This window comes from Danio rerio, chromosome 3, assembly GCF_052040795.2.
Source record: "Danio rerio strain M-AB ecotype USA chromosome 3, GRCz13ab, whole genome shotgun sequence".
NCBI lineage: Eukaryota > Metazoa > Chordata > Actinopteri > Cypriniformes > Danionidae > Danio > Danio rerio.
The window spans coordinates 35,281,012-35,299,462 of NC_141023.1; the positions used below are offsets into that span (position 1 = coordinate 35,281,012).

Genomic DNA, 18,451 nt, shown 5'->3' on the forward strand with positions numbered 1-18,451 from the left:
TAATAATACAGTGGAGACAGATTAGGGGATCTGTACCTTGTCCACTGTGCGGCTCTTCTGGGGTGTTTGGGGACCTGTTATAGCCAAAGGAAGTGAAAAGTGGCAGATGGGAATGTGGTGGCGGAGGTGGAGGAGGCGGCAGGATATGAATCTCATGATACGAGTCCCCATTCACCATGGCAACGGCGGGCGACACAGGGCCGCACACCGGCGCACAGAGCTGTATCTTTTGATACTGTTGGGTACAAGTGACTGTACTCCATGAACCTAGATACAACAACACAGCACCCACCACCACCACAACAAACAAAACAATTACACATAAGAGAGGGAAAGCAAATTAACCCAAACACAAAACTCACAACCAATCACAAAATAGAAATCAGCAAAACCATAAGAGACAAAATCAAAAAGAAGAAAAGGCTTGGTTTTCATTTCCGGCTGTTCGGTGTGGAAGGAGTGAAATGGCTGTGAACTGTTCCTCTAAGATGTCAGAATGTCAGTGCGTTTGTACTCTCAAATATAGATGTATTTGAATTGAAGGAGATATGTGGAAATGCAAGGTTAGTGAAATGAACTGGAGATGGGCTGGTGCTAGTGAAACGCATTTCTGTAAGTGCCTGAGGACAAATCGAATGATCTTCTGCTTCTAAAATGAGAACTTTAGCATGCATGCCTCTTTTCGGAAAGTCTGTGTGTGGGTGGCTGTGTGATTTGAGCATTTATGCTCACTGTGAGCGCAGTAGGAGGTACAAGAGAGCTTCTTTTCTCTAATCACATTAAAAAAAGGCATAGTTCACCCAAAATTGCAATCACCCCCAAGTGGTTTGCTTTTTTCTGCTGAACACAAAAGAAGATATCTGAAAACCTGTTATCATAGATTCACTATGGCTACCAGTTTCCAATATTCTTCAAAATATCTTCCTAAACAGAAGAAAGAATCCCTAACGGGTTTGCCACATGTGGAGGGTAAATAAACCATGACATAATTTTTATTTTGGGTGACCTATCACTTTAATGTTTTAGAAAATACTGATCTCTAAAGATTATTTTGCTCAAAAACTTGTGATTTCATTATAAAAACGGTTAAAATATTCCAAAAAGCACAGTGGCATAAAAGTAAGGCACAAAATATGTATGGGGTGAAGGAGATCAAGCAGCAGATGTAGACACAGACATGGATACTTAGTGAAGCATGAGACACAATGAACACGCAGATTAGACCCCTGCTGCCATTCTCAAATAGAGCCATAGACCGGACATAAATGCTCTGAATAAAAGGAGTGCACTGTTATGGATCATATAAAGCTCTACGTCTTCTGATTCCTAATGGCTTTCTTTTTTAAGGTCAGATTTTCAGGGCCTTGTCTCATCTCTTCTCACAATTAACATTACTGTTAACATGAGGTCCCCCAAAAGGAATGAAGAACGAGAACAACTGTAAGAGGAAGCTCTAGATGTCCCCCACACTAATATTGACCTAGTTGCCTTGTTCCATCAGGGAAAAACAACAACATGCAGATCTACAGTGGTTACTACAACACGACTACCAATTAGGTTTTAAAGTAAAGCAGGGGTTCCCAAACTTTTCAGCCCACGACCCAGAAAATAACAATGCCAGTGGCTCACAACCCCCAATATTCTCTGAGGTGGTTATAATTATGTAAACCTTGCACACAACGGTGCAGACATCATAATAGGACCAAGTCTATTTTTCTTTAGATTTTGGAGAACATCACTCGGAGACCATCCTTTACATTTAGTTGTGGACTGTTTTATATATATTTTATATATATGCGAGTACCATAAAGGTGTCAGAAAGTTTAACCTGGTCTGACGCTATTGCTGTGCCTTTAATATAATGTAATCACCCCAGGGGTCGCAAAAAAAACAAGAATAATGGCTTTTTATTTGCAAGTTTTTTTTTTTAAATGTTAATTATTAACATGTTAACAATGCTACTAGTAACTACAATTTTGTTCTCTAGTAGGTTATGGATAAAATATGGTCATTCTAATTGTTTAATAAAATGAACTTGATTTACCGAAATCGCCAAGCAACTTCTACCCCAACCCCTACTTTGGGAACAACTGCACTACTACAGGCTCATTCAGAATCAAAGTGCTCAGAACTGTCAGGTTCAAAGAGCCACCCGCAATGAAGGGTTTCAAGGAGTAAAATTTTTACAATATTTCCTTTAAACCGATGACAGACAGTCTGGACTGCATAGCAGCTTTCATTGGCCCAAGATGTCCCAAAAGCCAGTGGAGCCAGAAGAGCAACCAGTCAGTTTTTTTTTTTTGCTTTACGTCACGTTCAGGAGTATAAAAAAGTAATGTTGATGTCTCTAAAACCTATCAGTGTGCAAAACTCTTATGCTACAGAACAACAAATATATTTTAAATACATTTGGACTGTAAGGACATATACAGTATGTTAACCCAAAGCTTCTGTAGAATTAATACAATTATGTGACTTTCAAATACCTGAAGTGTTTTGAATTGTGTGAGCCTTGTGTTCCCAAAGACTATAGACTACATAAGATGTTTCACTCGTATAGATTTAATTGGGGAAAAGTATAACCATCAATGTGGCCGCTCTAGGAAAGGAAGCTATGCCGTCTAATAAAGGAGCCAAACACTGATCAGTATAGAGTGACGATTCTCCGGGAGAGGGGCTCAGTCCAGACATGTGTTTTATGACAGTTTCTGCAGCTTCATTGTTATGAATCCTCTGGAATCTAAGCGAACGCTTGCTTCACAGACATGAGAAATATATCTTCACAAAGCTTGAAATCAACTACACTTGAAAAACAAATGTTTTATTGCTTTGTAATCTGTATGAAACAAACACGAGGTACGCTGTTCCATCTGACCTCTGCTTCCACCAAAATAAAATGCAAATCCCATGACGGCAACTACTTGAACGCCCACAAACTTGTAAAGTAGGCCGCTGTCATTTTGGGAGGAGATTTGCCATCAAAACCAAGCTGGGAATAAATTCAGTAGACCAGCGTGATTGGACACGCCATTATAATTATATAGAGGTATTTCAAAGATGGCCGCCTTGTGAAATAACATGCCTTAAAGGGACTTTGGCGCTTCATTGATACAACATCTGATTCTTCAACTAGCATTGGACTAAAGGCTTTATTTGATTCCAGCTGACCAACAGACCATCTCTTCTGTCAGTGTATAAACGGAAACATGGTCTTTTCTATTTAAAGTACTAATCACCAGCTTCCTTTCTAACTGAGCATTACGGGATGAGAAAAGAGCTAAAGATGCTCTAAATTTGCCCTGTTTTTGTTGCCACAAAAGCAGATGGCCCTGTCTGGCTCTCAATCCAGTGCACATGAGCAGCACGAACAGCTGGCTGCGAACAGAATCAGGGTCATCGAGTTCAGCAGCATTGCTTATGCATCTGTACGTGTGTACGAGGTCTCAATAAGAGGCAGCACTGACCCGCCTGTTGTCCTCTCTTACCCGCAGCCCCAGGCCTCTTACTGATCACCTCCACCATGCTGGAGGGGAAGTAGCCCACTCTGTCATTGCCTGTGCGGTTATCATGTATGCAGCCTTTCCACCTCCCGTCTGAATGCTGCTCCAGAACCTGCACATGAATCATTAGCATCATCATTCAAAATCAATAAAGGTAATTTACATTCTTCAGACGTGTTTTATACCAAGTCTCAAACTCAATCTGTACAGTTTCGCTCCAATCCTAATCAAACACAGCTGAGCCAACTAATTAATATGTTCAAGACTAGAGACTATAGGTGCGTCCCAAATCGCATGCTTATGCACTATTGTATGCCATTTTGTAGTATAAATAGTGTAAGAACTAAGTGCATTCACACTGAAAACTCTAAAAACAATAAGTGCACTTTAAATACCCAGATGATGCACTTTTTTAACCAGTAAAATGAAGTGTGTAGAGATGGACACTTCACGCAGTCAACTACATCATTTATAATGGATTGTGAAAGCAAAATTCTCCTACGAGAGTGATTATAGCGCCTCCCGATGGTGAATGTGGTTATTCTCATGGCAGGTTTTATTTGGGTGTTTGGCCATTTATTTCACTAATTTGGCAATCAACAAACATCATCTGGGAAATAGTTAGAATTTCCACTTGGTAAAAAAAGTTAGTATTCCATTTGGGATGACACTACATATACTCTGCTGTTGAGTGTGTAAGTGGATAAGTACATCGTGCATAAGTGCATGGTGTATAATGTGCCATTTGGGATGCAGCTTATTAAGCAAGTGTGATTTGGAGGTGGTTGGAGTTAAAATCTGCAGAGCTGTGGCCCTCCAGGGATTGAGTTTGAGATCAATGTTTTATACCTTATATAAAGTGCTAAAACGAACATAAAAAGTGCAAACACAAAATTCTGCATCTAAATGGAGGATTTCATTTAAAGGGATAGTTTACACAAAATGAAAATCCCCTCATCAGTTGCTCACATCCCAACTGTTTTTGAATTTGTTTCTTCTTTCGAAGCACAAAACAAGATATTTTGAATAATGTTGGAAAAAAGTGCCACTGACATCTATAGTGGGAACAAAACATACTAAAGATGTCAGTGGCTGCTTTTCCCCAACATTTTCCAGTATATATTACTTTGTGTTGAACAGAAGAAATTAATGCAAACAGGTTTGGAACAAGTGGAGGATGAGCTAATGATGGCAGAATTTACATTTTGGGGTGAACAATATATTTAAAGTTTTATTGCTTATGAGCCAGCATTTACTAATGACAGAAATGCCATGTTGCAGTTAAAATGTTTGAAGTTATGCAATTATTTAGCTAAATAAATAACTGTAATATAAAATAATGTATATTTTAAAATGTTTTTGTTTTACTTTCTGTGATGCAAAATCTGTATTCTCTGGACTATCTGTTCTCTGAGTAATGATGATACTATACTATCATTACTCTGTTTTCAATTATTCTAATGTATGATTTTATGAATAAATAAAAACGGCAACGCGGTGGCACAGTAGGTAGTGCTGTTGCCTCACAGCAAGAAGGCTGCTGGTTCGAGCCTCGGCTGGGTCAGTTGGCATTTCTGTGTGGAGTTTGCATGTTTTGCTCCGGATTCCCCCACAGTCCAAAGAAAATTAATTAATTAAATAATTGAATATATAAATTTATTCTTACTTTAATACTTGTGTTGCTTAATATTTTTGTGCAAACTGTCATATATTTTCACAAAAAAAAGAACTAGTGTGCATGTGTGTGTGTTTCTTTTTCTTTTACAGTGGTGTTTTAACAAATGTTTAAAAGTGTACATATGCTGCCAGGACTAATTGATCATATATATATATATATATATATATATATATATATATATATATATATATATATATATATATATATATATATATATATATATATATATATATATTTTTTTTTTTTTTTTTTAACAGTGAATTTAAATAAAATTATCAGTAGATCCTTATCTAAATAGACATTTAAAATAAATATAGGTATAATTAATTAAACAATCAATCAATAAATCAGAAGATATTAACTATTTTCGAACGTTGTACAATTTTTGTGACTCCAGAACTTTTGATCTAAGCTCTATAAAGTTTCTGAGATAATGCAATTAAAAGTTAACGTAATTAATTTCCAAGACTGAAATTTAATATACAGTAATAAGAAATAATTTTCTCCGTAATGGAGCAGATGCACTTATCTAAATTATTTTAGACATTGCGTAAGAAAACGCAGTAAACAGCGCCATCTTTTGGGGAATTCTGATAGTACACTGACATAGCCAACTAGCAACCACCAGATAGTGCCAGACAGAATATGCGGACATTTTTTTGCTATTTTGCGGAGAATTTTGTAACAAATCTGCGGATTTATGTGGAACTAATTTTAGAAGTATCATAAATTAAAACTTAATATATGAAATTAACAAATAATACATGTTTAACTTTTATTTAATGTTTACAATGCAAATCTAATTAGATCCACTTATTTGGTATCTTATTTGGTATCTATTATCTCTTATCTGTCTCCCCTAAAAGAACATATTACTTTACAAACACTATTGTAAATGAATCAAATTAACATTTTAATATTGCTACTATTATATCACAGCAATATTAGTAAAATTCATTTAAAAACCGAGTAAATATAATTTTACATACATTTACACAGGTAAATACATAGACTCAATGATGGGCTAAAAATCTGTAGAAATCTGTGGCTTCCTGCATGCACAGATTCCATGTGGGCTTAGCAATGACTGATGTAATGACTTTATTTCTATTGTAAACAACCAAACTTAACCTATATCAATATATTAATATATATTCTCAAATGTTTAATAGAATATTTTTCTATGCAGATCTTACCGTGATGACATCTCCAGCCTTTATGTTAAGACTCGTCAGGTCGTAGTTGTTGCAGTAGTCCTTCAGTGCCCTGACCTGCAAGGCTGCTGAGGCATCTGAACAGAGACATGAATGCAACAGACATAAATGCAAAATTACAGAAGACAAATATTATAATAAACATGTAAACAGGTGATCTATATTTACCTCTCATCTTACCTCGTAGCATCTGCTTGATCTCGCGGCTGGCCTGTGTGGCAGTAAACTGGTAGACGATGTCCAGCGCAGTCTGGCTGTATGTGTTTCTCACCGCTGCATTGATGCCACTCTATAGGATGAAGTTTAAAGCAACCTTGGATAATGTTCCAGATCCCACTGACTAACATGGGCCAATTGTTTCTCAGTGAAATATATAATATATATGGTTTATTTCAATGGGAGGGTATATGAGATTTAAACAGTTTACACTGACAACTTTTTATTATTTATTTTCAATGTAGAAATCTTTCAAAATCGCCCAAAAATCTTATTAAGATGCTAATTTGTGTTTAAAGGATGAAGAGTTTGACATTACTTAAGGATGAATAAATAAGAATTGTTTGTGAATTACCTATAAAAACTAAAGTAAACTACTAAACAAGCTTAATCTAGTAAAAACTCTTGTAATATAAATGAAACGATTGTAATCTAAAATTAGTTTTTCTCAGTCACGAATCATCCTTGACATTTGCAAAACAGTATTTCTCAAAACAACATGTACAAATAGCAAAACACCATGGATTACCTGCAATAGCCTCTTGCTCAAAATCCTTCATCTCTCAAACATAAATACAGTATGTGTGCCGCTGAACATGTCAGTGCCATCAGAATGACATTGTGCACGGATAAGACAGTTAAACTGCTTAGTCATGTTGTCAATATAAGGATGTACTCTGGAGGGATGTTCTGATGTAAACTATGGCTAAAGTTTTGATGACAATTATTGTAAATTGCAGGTTACACCTTAGTGTATGTAGGAGTTTGATTGCGAAAAACTGGACAGTTATGCTTTCACTGTTTGTGCTGTAATTTCTTGACAGACCATGTCATTGTGATATAGAAAGGAAAGACAGCACTACATAGCACAAAGGGGAAAAAAGTAGAATTGGAACAGAACAATCATTAGATAAAAAAAAAAAACTCTAATGTAAATGTATTAAAATATGCTTGACATATTATAACAACTAGTTCAAGCATTTTTCATGTAAAAATTTATGCTATGAACTAATGCCTACATGCTGTGGGGGTTGAGACTATTCAACAAAGACCATTAAAATACATTTCGACCAACATGACATAAGCAGTTGAGTTGATAATGTTGATTAGCACATAATCTTGTTTTGTACAAAACTGTACATAACGCAAATGCTTTAGTACAGCTTTTTGACACAATCATCTGAAGATTAAACAAGTCATTTTGAGAATTCTGATTTGAGAAATGTACTGTAATGAAGCAACTGAGAAATACTGTAAATGCACTGCTCACTAGCTGTGTATAATTATGTACACTGAAGTATAATCAGTTATGTGTTTAATATAGGATAGTTCACCCAAAAATGAAAATTTACTCACCCTAAATGGTTGCAAATCTTTATGAGTTTCTTTTTCTCTGTTGAGCACAAAAGGTAGTTTAGAGAATGTTGGAAACCGGTAACCACTTATATTCATATAGGGGGAAACTATTGATGTCAATAGCATTGGCAGCCAGATTCCAACATTTCTCAAAATATTTCTGCTTCTGTATTTAACTCAAACATGTTTGGAACACATAAAGGGAGAACAAATGCTGACTATTTCTTTATTTTGTTCCCTTGAATATTCATTTTTTTGGTGAACTATCCTTAACTTGATCACAAATCGCTGTTTTCAAGTTTGATGGATGTGTTAATTAATTTCATTTTCTTTCAACTAATGTTTTTTTATATAGAAATTCCTGCTTTTGTTTGATAAGGCACTGTGCTGCTTTTGTTCTGCACTAAATTCGCTCTCCCCTTACATCCAGCAGGAGGCGCACCACATCAGTCTTCCCACACAGCGCAGCTTCATGGAGGGCAGTGCCCGCTTTGGTCTGCCTGTTGATATCGATGCCAGCCTGGATCAGCAGTCTATTGAGAGAGGATAAAATTAGAAACTAGTTTGACGCAACCACTGAAAAACACTGTGATCAAACTGTTTACGCATGAGATCCGAATTTATGCCATGGTTTTACTTCCAGTTAAGCTTGCTATAGTTCTCAAGTCATCATCTTGCAGAAGAGGTTTATTTCCAACTAATTAGTACATGACTCTTCAGTCCGCCGTCTTGCTTATTATACAGTTAAAAATAGGGCTCATCCATGACTATCTCAGAAAAACTGAAAGATAAACAGCAATGTATTCACCAGGTTTTAGGCATATACAGAGGAAAATGAACACAAAAGATGCTCAATGAGTTACAAATAAATATTAAAAAGACTACTAACCATTTTATCCATGTTTATGGCTAAAGATGATGCACCAATGTTGATATTTCATAGCAAAGATATAGCATTTCGCTAAAAATTTTTGTCTTCTTTAGAGATATATTAACCCCATGACTGTCCCAAATATATATATATATATATATATATATATATATATATATATATATATATATATATATATATATATATATATATATATATATACACACACACACACAGAGCAAGTACATTTTCACAGTATGTCCGATAATATTTTTTCTTCTGGAGAAAGTCTTATTTGGTTTATTTTGGCTAGAATAAATACAGTTTTTAATTTAAATTTAAAAGACTTTTCACGGTCAAAATTAGTAGCCCCTTTATATACTTTTTTTTTTAATAGATCATCATTCGATATACATGATCATTCTGTAATGTAACAAAGCAAGCAACCCCTAATATGCTAAATCTGTAATTACAAACGCTGCATTTATTTATTCATTTATTTTCGGCTTAGTCCCTTCATTAATCTGGGGTAACCAGGGTGGAATGTACCGCCAGTTTTGCACTACATTATATAATAAGTGCACTGTATATATAGTACATTTTCAACTCAGAATGAGGCTAATCTGTGCTTTTAGTAATGGCAATGCAAGAGTGTGTAGTAATCGTACACTCAAAATATAGGCACCCATTAAAACACAGCTGTTTGTGGGGGTCTATGTGTTGTAAATATAAATACTGTATATGGGATATGCAGACAATAAGGTGAACCACAAGTTTTCTCATCTATTTTCTCTTTGACTCACACATAAGTCTATAAAATCTATCATCAGCAGTAAAAGTCAGCATGCAACAATTTGAAACGAATGTCCAATATTAAGAATAATATGAATAAAATAATCTCTCTCCATCTTTGCAAACTTTTACAAACTTCCTATCACTACCACACAAATAAATAACTGAAAATGATTGCAATGCAATTTGTGCAAAAGTCCAAAACACAGACAAAAAAGTAAAACAATTAGAAATCCTGCACTGAAAGCAAGAAAACAGCAAGTTCCAATGTATAGCCTTTTGACCAGTGCATCTCCAGTATTAAAATGTTCCCATTAGGCATCTGAAAAACATTGCAAAACTCAATCAGCCTCCAAAACACAGAAGGACCTCTATTATTATGTGATCTCTATAACAGATCACAACCTACTGACACTAGAGTAAATTGAATTACGGCAGCGGGACACAGGTGGCCTGAGTCATGAATTCAGAGAGGAGGATGGGGGGGAAAGTGGAGAACTTGGCCCTGTCGCTGTATCAGACACATCCCCCTATAATTAGCTCCCAAAAGGACCAGTTCTAGCTCCACACAATGCCCTCTCGTGCTTGACCTCGCTTTGGAAAACGCAGGAGATTAAATAACATATTGATTGGCCACACATTGTTTGATTGTGCGCCAGGTCATCACATGGTATTGGCTCACAATGAAATCCGGCGTTTCTGCTGGTGGGCAAATGGCCACATTCATCTGTTAATTAGTTACGAGCGCGCTAACACAAGTACATGACACTGAGTTTAGGAGACAGCGCTTTTAATGTGAAGGTAACAGCTTTGGTTAGAGGTGTCATGAACCATTTCTTTCACAGATATGAACAACAAATGAAGCCTGCTTTCATATTTCCCTCACTGCATCAATCTATTTAGGGCTGGCCAATGCCACCGGCCTCTGGGGTTGCTGGATTAATGATGTAATTAACAGTCTTGCGATAGCCTGCGCTCTGTTGCTATAACTTGCACATGCACGTGGCCTATAATGAGCTGCAGGCTGATCAGACTCGTGCAGGACTGGAGAGAGATGGAGGTGTAGGTACTGTGCGAGCACATGGAAGGCTGCCTGCCATGGGTCATTTTCTAATGTGTGGCACAGCAACACTTTCAATTCAAGTAAGCTAATTAATGCTGAGGGTCAATAGCCATGTTTCCATTCAAAGTCTTGAGTTTAAAGTGTCTCAATTATACATTTTCAAAAATGACCTCTTATGCTGTGTGTAACATCACTTTAATTGAATAAAAAACACCATGTGAATTTTCAAATCTGAAAGTGCAGTGTGTTAAAGTTTATAAATTGTTTCTATTCTGAGTTCTCTTAAGTCGGGGGTCACCAACCTTACGGAAACTGAGAGCTACTTCTTGGGTATCGTTTAATGTGAAGAGCTACCAGTTTGATACACACTTCCTAATAACAAATTTGCTTAATTTACTTTTAATTATATGTTATTAATAATTAATGATATTCATCTATGTGAAGACACTGATCATGTTAATGATTTCTCACAATAGTTGTCAACAATGATTGGAAACAGATAAATATCAACCAATGCAAGTGTGATTTAAAAATTGTAGCTACAAAAAAAATTAGATGCAGCTTACTGGTATGTGGTGCTATGGTAAGCTAATTTAATAACAGGTCCACGGGCAACTCATGTGATCCTCGCGGGCTACCTGGTGCCCGCAGGCACCATGTTGGTGACCCCTGTATGAAGTACTCAAAATATGGCTTCTCCACCACTTGTATATCAATAACTAAATCAAAGTTTCTCCATAAAGGCAAATAACACTGCTAAAAAACAAATAACAACTGATGACATAAGTTCTAATGGTTTTGTAGTAATTTTCATGGTCATAACTAGACCCACTCTAAATCTGCGCACGCAGAATTCCGCAGATTTTTAGCCCATCATTAGTTCTGTTTATTTACTTGAGTAAATGTGTGTAAATTCATATTTATTCAGTTTTTAAATTAATTTCAGTGATATTATTGACTAATGTGAAAATGTTTATCTGATTTATGTACAATGCAGTTTGTACAGTAATATTTTCTGTCTTTTACTAGATATATTATATGACAAACTTGCTTTATTTACCAATTAAAGTGAATCTAATTGGATTTGCATTTTAAACATTAAATAAAAGTTAAAAAGGTATTATTTTTATTTCATATATTAAGGTTTTAGTTATTATACTCCCAAAATAATTCCACAGAAATCCGCAGACTTTTACCAAAATTCTCAGCAGAAATAGCAAAAAACGTCCGCAGATTTCATCTGGCCCTAGTCATAACGAAAATAGTGAGGGTTTTTATGAAAACTGTATTTGTCCTGTGGGCCTCTACTGGTAAATATTTGCCTTTTATTGTTGCCATGGTAAAAACAAGAACCTCTAATAGAAAATGTCACAACATACATGCATCTCTTAAACTAAGCAGAGTCAACATGATGGTTTTCTTATCCAAAAATCTCCAATGATTTGAGTATGGATGCTAAAGTATGACCAAGCAATCAAGCCATAAAAGCAATAAGACATCAAGGAAGTATCAGTAATTGTTTCTTTTCTTGGGCACACTTTATTTTGATGGTATGTTTGTTGAATTTAAGTTACATTGCATCTACATGCCAGCTAATTCTCATTGGATTATAAGTAGACTGTTAAGTTGGTGTTAGGGTTAGAGTAAGTTGACATGTACTTGCAAAGTTTCTTATAGTGAGTTAAATGTCTGTTAAAGGAGCAGTATCAACAGATATTAAGCAGACAGTCTACTAATACTCAATTAGACCATCAAAATAAAGTGTTACCCATTTTTTTTGTACTTTTTTTCTGATTGCTCTTGATGTTTTAAGGTTGCGAAAACTGCAGATATACTAGTTAAGCAAGGAAGTGGTGTTTTATTGTTTGATTGCATAGTTAAAAAGTATTTTTGCAACTTTAAGACATGACTGATTATTTACATTTTTATTTACGTTGTTTTTTTTAGGACAACAGTATCTCCAGCCGAAAAGATATCCAAATATGCATTTTTAAGTTGAAAGAATTCCGTGTTTTTGAACTTATGAAGAGAAGCAGAAACCAATAATTCATTTGAATTATTTAGCCTGACATGTTTACTCCTCCAAAATATTTTGAAAAGTTTCTACTGTGTTAGAAGGGGGAAAAGGTTTTGTTTTTTACCCAGACATTAAAAAAATAATATAATTTAGAGGTATAATCACATACCGTAAACCTGTAAAGCTGTGATATTTTTATCCCAGGTTATCATACTGTCAGAATCTTATACCGGCCCATAGTGTCAACCATTCTGGGAGATATCTATACACATTATTTTGATGATAGACTTTAGATCACATGGTAGGTCTGTGCTCTACTTAGACTAACTATCCAATCACATTATTTGAAATCACATCACTTTTTTTAATGGGCAATGAATAATTTATTTGGTAAATATGTTTCCAATGTAGTTGAAATTCGGAATGCTTATTTTGATAGCCCACATTACTATTCTTTAGGTGAACAATCAAACAAGTTAATGCACTGGAAAAAATGCTTGTTTTGGTAATCTTCAATCAAAGTCTGATCTTTTGCTTCTGTGTTTGGTATGTCATACTTTCTGTGTTGGCGTCATTTTGATGCTTTAGCCAAAATGACCACGCTCCTCTTATCATTACTTTGCTGCAAGGGTATAAACTAAAAACCTGTCTAGTTCATTTCAGTTGGAAGTACATCAACATACTGTAATTAAAGTCTCAGCAGCTTCCAGTTCACACAGACATGAATAACACAATGTTTCAATGCGCTGTACTTTAAATAAAATTGTATTATGTTTTATTATGACCCTTGACAATAAATGAGTTTGACACTCTTGCACTAGAAAATAAAATGACAGTCACATGCTGACTGTAGCACTGACACCAAGTATTGATCTATATTGGCAACTGCACTGATAGTGGTGTTTGCTACAGGGCTAGATACTGAGCCTGTTTACACATCATCATACTCACAACCTGAGAGTTTACATTTAAAATGTAGTTTAAGTTTAAAAAACAATACTAGACAATGGGTAAAAAAACAACATTTGGTTCACAATGCATTGTGAACATGCCCATCTGTGTACCGTTCCTCAAAATGTCTGACTTGCAGTGTGGCACGAGGATGGTACAAGAAACAGAGGACGTTACAAAACACCTCTGATCTTCCTCTCATCTCTGCCTGATCATAGAGGAGGGCTGCCTGTCACAATGATGGATGGCAGTGCACTGCATTTGGAAGTGGATGGGCCTGGTAAACCCAGAGGAGACAGCCAGGTATGTGCACACTCAACCATGCTCACATTCCTATTGGGAAGAGGGAAAGCTGCCCTTCATCAAGAGCATATATGGCAGGTGGTGCTGAGGAGGACATCACTTATACAGTTTCTGACTCTCTTGGACATCAATGCACAAAATGCACCACTGAGCTGAGATCTGGAGCGATAGATTTCTAATCCAATGCAAACAATTGCATAAGGACCTCTGGGCATTCATGTGATAATGCAGTGGGAAGTCATATGATAATTGACTTATAGCTCATCAAAGAGTTTCTCTAATTAGCTGGTTTAAAGCTCCAGGCTTGTTCTGATTATTCTCAGATCTCATAAAACACACACGCACACAGATCAACGGCTCAATCAAGTGTGGAAATGAATGGTGGGAAATAAAATGAAATACATTTTTTTCTTATTTAATTTAATAAAAATGTATTTTTTTTACAATTAAATTAAATTAGATTTAATTTAAACATTAAATTAAATTACATTTATTTAATTATACAATTAAAGATATTTAGCTTAAAAATTAGGCAAAAATAAAATAAAAACATTTAAACTAAATTACATTTTAAAAATGTATTGAAAAATAAACAGAACTAAACAATAAAATAGATGGTGGAAAATAAAATAAAACAAAATAACATATTTTTATTTAATTTAATAACATTTTTTAAAAGTCTTTAAAATTAAATTTGATTATATTTGATTTTAGATAAAAAATTTAAAAAGTAAAATAGTACTAAAATAAATTTTACTAGTACTAACTAAATTTTACTAGTTAAAAAATAGTATATTTTTTTAAATAAAGTTAAATTAAATAAAAAAAACTATTTAAATAAATAAAAAATAATAATAAAATAAAAAACAGAACTAAACAATAAAATAGAACTAAAAAAATAATTTAACAAAAAATAAATAAATAATAAAATAAATAAATAAATAAAATAGAACTAAAAATTAAAATAAAATAAAATAAAATGGTGTTTCATTCCACTGTGGCAACCCCTGATAAAGACGAGACATAGCCAAAGGAAAGTGAGTGAAAAAATATAGTAAAATAAGGTAAACAAATAATTAATTTAAATTAATTCATTAAAAATTTTAATTCCTAAAAGTAATTAATAAAATTGTATTCACAATAAAATAAAACAGTTTTTTTCCAGTGCGACAACCCCTGGCAAAGATAAAAGCAAGACGAAGGAAAGTGAATGACAAAAAACTAATAAAATAAAATAAATATTATTTTTTCATATTAAGCTACAGAGCATAGCAAATTTGACCTCCTGGTCCAATGTAAAAAAAAAAAAAAAAAATTTACAAAAATAAAAATAAGTAAATAATAGTGACAAAAAAAACATTAACGATAATAAAAATACATTTTAAAATGTAACTGATATAAATAATTACAAAATACAGCCAACTGGATCTCTTTGCAATTAATTTAGCACTAGCAGAGCATACAGTAAATGGCTTTTGCTGACCCTGACGCGATATATAGATATTGAACTACATGTTGAGTGACTGAATGTTTCCCCTCTGTCCTGAATGGCAGTAAATTCAGAACTTCTGACCTGCATCCTCATCACAGGCTCATCGGCTGCTTATTAGCGTCAGTGAGAGAGAGCATGTCTGTTTGCAGGGTCTCACTTCATCAAGCACATGGATCCATTAACACCCAGCTTCACACATCACACCAGTGGCTCATAATGTCAACTTCCATCAATATGACACAGACTCTCTCTCTCCCTCCACATCTCCATCCCTGGGCTCCAGTCACTGTTTTACAATGCTATGATTATGTTTATGACCACAAATAAAACATCCTTTTTATTACAGTAACACTTTACAATAAAGTGATGTTAGTTAATGTTAGTTAATGCATTTACTAACATGAACAAACAATGAACAATAAATTTATTACAGTATTTGGTCATGTTAGTTAACGTTAGATAATTTGAATAAAGTTTACTTCACAGTACATTAACTAATTTTAACAAAGTATGAATTTGCATGTTAATGCGTTAGTAAATGTTGAACTACGATTAATAAGTGCTGTACAAGTATTGTTCAGAATTAGTTCATGTTTGTAAATACATTAACCAATAAAACTTTATTGTAAAGTGTGACCCTTATCACTTATGATGGAAAGGGCTGAGGGATTCAACATTGAAATGACCTTATTCCTCAAAACCAGTATATTTTGTCTTATATATACAGTTGAAGTCAGAATTATTAGCCCCCTGGATAGTTAGTCCCCCTGTTTAATGGAGAGAAGATTTTATCAACACATTTCAAATAACTGATTTATTTTATCTTTGCCATGACGACAGTAAATGATATTTGACTAGATATTTTTCAAGACACTTCTTAAAGTGTCATTACAATATTCTTAAAGTGCACTACACTTATAATCAGTGGTCAATACAGCTTAAAGTGACATTAAAAGGCTTAACTAGGTTTATTAGGTTACCTAGGCAGGATAAGGTATTTAGGAAACTCATTGTATAACGATGGTTTGTTCTGAAGACAATCAAAACAAATTGACCTTAAAATGGGTCTTAAAATGGGTTTTAAAAAATAAAAACTGCTTTTATTCAAGCCGAAATAAAACAAATAAGACTTTCTCCAGAAGAAAAAATATTATCAAACATACTGTGAACATTTCCTTTCTCTGTTAAACATAATTTGGGAAATATTAAAACAAGAAAAAAAATCTAAATAGAAGCTAATAATTCTGACTTCTACTGTATACGCTGGGCTGTTTTTCAATATTAATTGCGTAATATTTTTCTTAAATATTACGCAATTAGAGCTGTAAAAATGCTGTAATTCTTTAACAAGCTGCATTTTTGAGCTGATTATCCAATGTTTTTCCATGTAAAATTACACTTGAATAACATATCAAAAGTCATATTATAAAAAATTAATTCTTGTTGCTGACTTAAAGGTTTTAGTTCAATGGAAAATAAACTTTTCTAGTCATCTAAACTTACATTAGTAAATGTACTGTTTCCATTTATATTTACTGTTTCACCTTCACCTTTCACCTTCTGTTTATTTTCAGAGGCAAGAAATCTTATTCGTTGTCAGTGAATATTATCATAAACGTTAGCTAGGCAACATCAGATTCACAGAGGACTTCAATCGAAAGGCTTTATTTTAACGATCTAGGCGCAAAGTTAAAGCGCATGACGCAAAATCATTAGGGGCATGTCTGAATCCACTATTGATATTTACAAGGATGGAAAAATATGCTCTGTGCCATGGCGCATGGTCTAACAGGGTTGTGCTTATTCTCTTAATGAGCTATGGGTGTGTTTTGAGCATAACATGCATTAAACCAATCAGAGTCTCATCTCACATTCCCTTTAAGAGAGTTGTGTACCACTTTTACCACTTCCAGACTTTGTAAGTAGTAAAAACTGATCACATCACTAGCAAGAAAAGATAAAGCTATTTGAGTACTGCTGTACATCCTGTGTGTATTAAGCAATGTGTAACCGTTTGGACCATATAAGCGCATAACTAACACGCTCTGCTTTGGACTTTAGACCTGCTTTCAGCTGGTCATCTGCGGAGGCTATTTCAGATTCTCAAAATCGCATCGCACCAACAATGCGCCTTAACACATCTTTTTTATAGACCGGCACAACCATGAGTCCATAAAGAGTAAATAGCAACCAATCACACCAAACTTGTCTTGCGCCTTGTTGTGCCGGGTGTATGGTAAGACCCAAAGTCTTTTGCACTGCATTTTTAATGACAAAAGTCGAGTAAACAGATGTTCATCCTGTAAAAAACGCATCCCTAGATATGCTAGCATAACCAAGGACCCCTGTTAATAACAAAGTAATTAAAGTTTGAGTGTATTTGATATTCACTATTCATAAACTATAATGTTTTAATAATGTGCCTAAACTATTATTTGACAATAAAACAAACTAAAGTCAGGATAATGCATTTTTCTAGTAATATAAGAACAATGTTACTTCATAGTTACTTTTATGTGCATTACCTGATTAGTTCAATTATATTTTGATTTCATGTGCATTTGTCCGTTTGTGTTCTGCTGTTCGGTTGTTCTGTCATAGGATAATGTTTTTTTAAGCATTTTATTTTATATGTATTAGGATTGTATTGTTTTTTCTTCTTTTATATTTTGTTGTAGTTTTATAAAATACAAAAAACACATAAGCAAACTTTAAAAAAATGCATCTCTAATGCTACTTCTCTTTTATCTGGTCTCATTTAAATATGAACAATAATAAATAAACATAGGCTCCTAAGTCCATTACATGCAATTTTAAAATAACACAAAAATTGCAACTTGCAGTTTATTTATACACATAGGTTAATTTCAAGTCAAAAGATAGTAGCATTTTTAATTTAAAAAAGCACAAACATGGAAAACAAAATTAGTATTCTAGGCTCATGATGATACACTCATTAATTCATTCATTTCTTGTCGGCTTAGTCCCTTTATTAATC

General features: G+C 34.2%; 1 protein-coding gene across 26 annotated transcripts in view; it reads right to left on the bottom strand.

The window, feature by feature from the left end:
* caskin1 (CASK interacting protein 1) overlaps positions 1 to 18,451 on the bottom strand; it is a 149,424-nt gene that overhangs the window by 12,909 nt on the left and 118,064 nt on the right. For 6 of the 26 annotated variants that reach the window (XM_087244794.1, XM_087244786.1, XM_087244787.1 and 3 more), the window contains exons 7-11: positions 8,389 to 8,497; positions 6,561 to 6,681; positions 6,375 to 6,469; positions 3,465 to 3,612; positions 37 to 267 (exon numbers count right to left, since the gene is read on the bottom strand). In XM_087244794.1, the coding sequence (XP_087100920.1) occupies positions 37 to 267; positions 3,465 to 3,612; positions 6,375 to 6,469; positions 6,561 to 6,681; positions 8,389 to 8,497 (704 nt within the window). The remainder of the gene's footprint in view (positions 1 to 36; positions 268 to 3,464; positions 3,613 to 6,374; positions 6,470 to 6,560; positions 6,682 to 8,388; positions 8,498 to 18,451) is intronic. The other 20 variants (XM_087244805.1, XM_087244800.1, XM_087244801.1 and 17 more) reach the window with 5 other exon arrangements.